Source organism: Malurus melanocephalus, unplaced genomic scaffold, assembly GCF_030028575.1.
Source record: "Malurus melanocephalus ecotype Western Australia unplaced genomic scaffold, MMel_1.1 scaffold_1923, whole genome shotgun sequence".
Lineage (NCBI taxonomy): Eukaryota > Metazoa > Chordata > Aves > Passeriformes > Maluridae > Malurus > Malurus melanocephalus.
Window position 1 is genome coordinate 12,058 of NW_026625155.1, and position 2,724 is coordinate 14,781.

The 2,724-nt window shown below is 51.3% G+C and overlaps 1 protein-coding gene across 1 annotated transcript in view; it reads right to left on the reverse strand.

Annotated features, from left to right (window-relative positions):
- Positions 1 to 2,724, reverse strand: part of LOC130587459 (adenylate cyclase type 3-like) — a 12,438-nt gene that overhangs the window by 8,291 nt on the left and 1,423 nt on the right. Inside the window, exons 2-4 of the mRNA XM_057388435.1 lie at positions 2,568 to 2,649; positions 255 to 413; positions 21 to 58 (exon numbers count right to left, since the gene is read on the reverse strand). Of these exons, the coding sequence (XP_057244418.1) occupies positions 21 to 58; positions 255 to 413; positions 2,568 to 2,649 (279 nt within the window). The remainder of the gene's footprint in view (positions 1 to 20; positions 59 to 254; positions 414 to 2,567; positions 2,650 to 2,724) is intronic.

Below are 2,724 nucleotides of genomic sequence, written 5' to 3' on the forward strand. Positions count from 1 at the left end.
GGGAATATGGGAATGGGAACATGATCCCGATCTCATCATACACCTGACTGTAGAGCTCCTGGGAACGGGAATATGGGAACATGGGAATATGGGAATGGGAACAGGAATGGGAATATGGGAACGGGAATGGGAATATGGGAATGGGAATGGGAACAGGAATGGGGACTGGAAGAGGAACGGGGAACAGGAATTGCCCAGAATGGCAGGAATTGCCCGGAAAAGCGGGAATTTTCCGGAAAAATGGGAACACGGACCTCGTCGCGTTTCTTGGAGCCCAGGAAGTGBCGCGCCACGTGCTCCGGGAGCATGTTGGCCACCAGGGCCTCGTTCCAGCGCCGCATCTCGGACACGCGCTCCTTCTGCTCGTGCACCTCCATCTTCCACAGGAACTGCGTCCGCGCCAGTTTCTCCACCTGCAACACCGGAAACACGGAGATGTGTGCTGCGGGAGAGGGGACAGACCCGGAATGGGGTCGGGTCAGGGGGTTTGGGATGGGGGCGGCTACGGGGTGGGATTGGGATTGGGATTGGGATTGGGATGGGGATTGGGATTGGAGTTGGGTTTGGGCTAGGGTTGGGATTGGTATTGAGGTTGGAATTCAGCTGGGTTTGGGTTAGGGTTGGGATTAGGATTGAGATTGGGGTTGGGTTAGGATTGGGATTCGGATTCAGATTGGGGTTGGGGTTGGGGTTGGGTTTGGGTTAGGATTGGAATTGGTGTTGGGGTTGGAATTGGAATTGGGCTTGGGATTGGGGTTCGGGTTGGTTTTGGGACGGGGATTGGGGTTGGGGTTGGTTTTGGCGTTGGGTTAGGGTTGGGATTAGTATTGAGATTGGGGCTGGGGTTGGGTTTGGGTTAGGATTGGAATTGGTGTTGGGGTTGGAATTGAAATTGGGTTTGGGATTGGGGTTCGGGTTGGTTTTGGGATTGGGATGGGGATTGGGCTTGGGTTTGGGTTAGGGTTGGGATTGGGATTGAGATTTGGGTTGGGGTTGGGTTTGGGTTAGGGCTGGGATTACGATTGAGATTGGGGTTGGGTTTGGGTTAGGGTTGGGGATTAGGATTGAGATTGGGGTTGGGTTTGGGTTAGGATTGGAATCGGTGTTGGGGTTGGAATTGAAATTGGGTTTGGGATTGGGGTTCGGGTTGGTTTTGGGATTGGGATTGGGCTTGGGTTAGGGTTAGAGTTGGGATTAGGATTGAGATTGAGGTTGGGTTAGGGCTGGGATTAGGATTGAGATTGGGGTTGGGGTTGGGTTTGGGTTAGGATTGGAATCGGTGTTGGGGTTGGAATTGAAATTGGTCTTTGGATTGGCGTTCGGGTTCGTTTTGGGATTGAGATTGGGATGGAGATTGGGTTTGGGCTTGGGTTAGGGTTGGGATTAGTATTGAGATTGGGGTTGGGGTTGGGGTAGGGGTTGGAGTTGGGTTATGACTGAATTGGGGTTGGGATTGGGATTCAGTTGGGTTTGGGTTTGGGACTGGAATTGGGGTTGGATTTCAGTTAGGGTTAGGGTTGGGATTAGGATTGAGATTGGGGTTGGGGTTTGTGTTGGGTTTGGGTTAGGGTTGGGGTTGGGACTGGCGTTCAGTTGGGTTTGGGATTGGGCTTGGGTTAGAGTTGGGTTTGGAATTGGGGTTGGCATAGGAGTTGGGATTGGGGTTGGGTTTGGGTTGGGGTTTGGGACTGGGGTTGGTTTAGGGTTGGGATTGGGGTTGGTTTGAGGTTAGGGTTAGGGTTGGGATGGGGATTGGGTTTGGGGTTTGAGTTTGGGTTAGGGTTGGGATTAGGGTTGCGATTGGGGTTGGGATTGGGATTGGGGTTTGGATTAAGGGTGGCATTGAGATGGAGATTGGGTTTGGGTTAGGATTGGGGTTTGGATTGGGATTAGGGTTGGAATTGGGATTGGGGTTGGGGCGGTGAGGGAGTGGGATTGGTCTCGGAATTCCCCTTGGGAATTTCCTCAGAGAGGACTCCGGGGTGATTGGGGTGGGCTGAGATAAATTCCAGGTTCCTGGAGATTCTGGGGAATAACAAGAAGGATTTGGGGAAAAGGGATTTGGGAAAGGGATTTGGGGAAAAGGGAAGGGAAAATGGAAAAAGAGGGAGGAAAAAGGGAAAAAAAAGGAAAAAAATTGGAAAGGAGGAAGGGGGAGGAAGAAGGAAGAAAAGGGAAGGGAAAGGGAGGGAAAAGGATGAAAAAAAGGGAGAAAAAGAAGGAAAAAGAAGGAAAAAGAAGGAAAAAGAAGGAAAAAGAAGGAAAAAGGAAGGAAAAAGGAAGGAAAAGGGAAAGAAAACAGAAGGAAAAGGGAGAAAAGTGAAGAAAGGGAATAAAAAAATAGGGAGGGAAGAAAAAGGGAAGGAAAAGAGAAGGAAAAGGGGAAAAAGGAGAGGAAAGGGAAAGGGAAGGAAAGGGGAAGAAAACAGAAAAGAGGAGAAAAAGAGAGGAAAGTAGAGGAAAGAAGAGGAAATGGGATGAAAAGAGATAAAAAGGGAGGAAAGGGAACAGAAAAGAGGGAAAAGGAGGGAAAAGGAGGCGAAAGGGAGGGAAGGAGCCGCACTCACGTGCCGTGAGAAGTAGTAGAAGCTGAGCATCACCGTGACGGTCATGGCCGTCATGGAGTACTTGGAGGGCACCAGCACCGACCTGCGGCAGCCACACAGTGTGTCCGGGGAGGCTGGGGACAGCCCTGTCCCCTCCCTGTCCCTGTCCCTGTCCCCG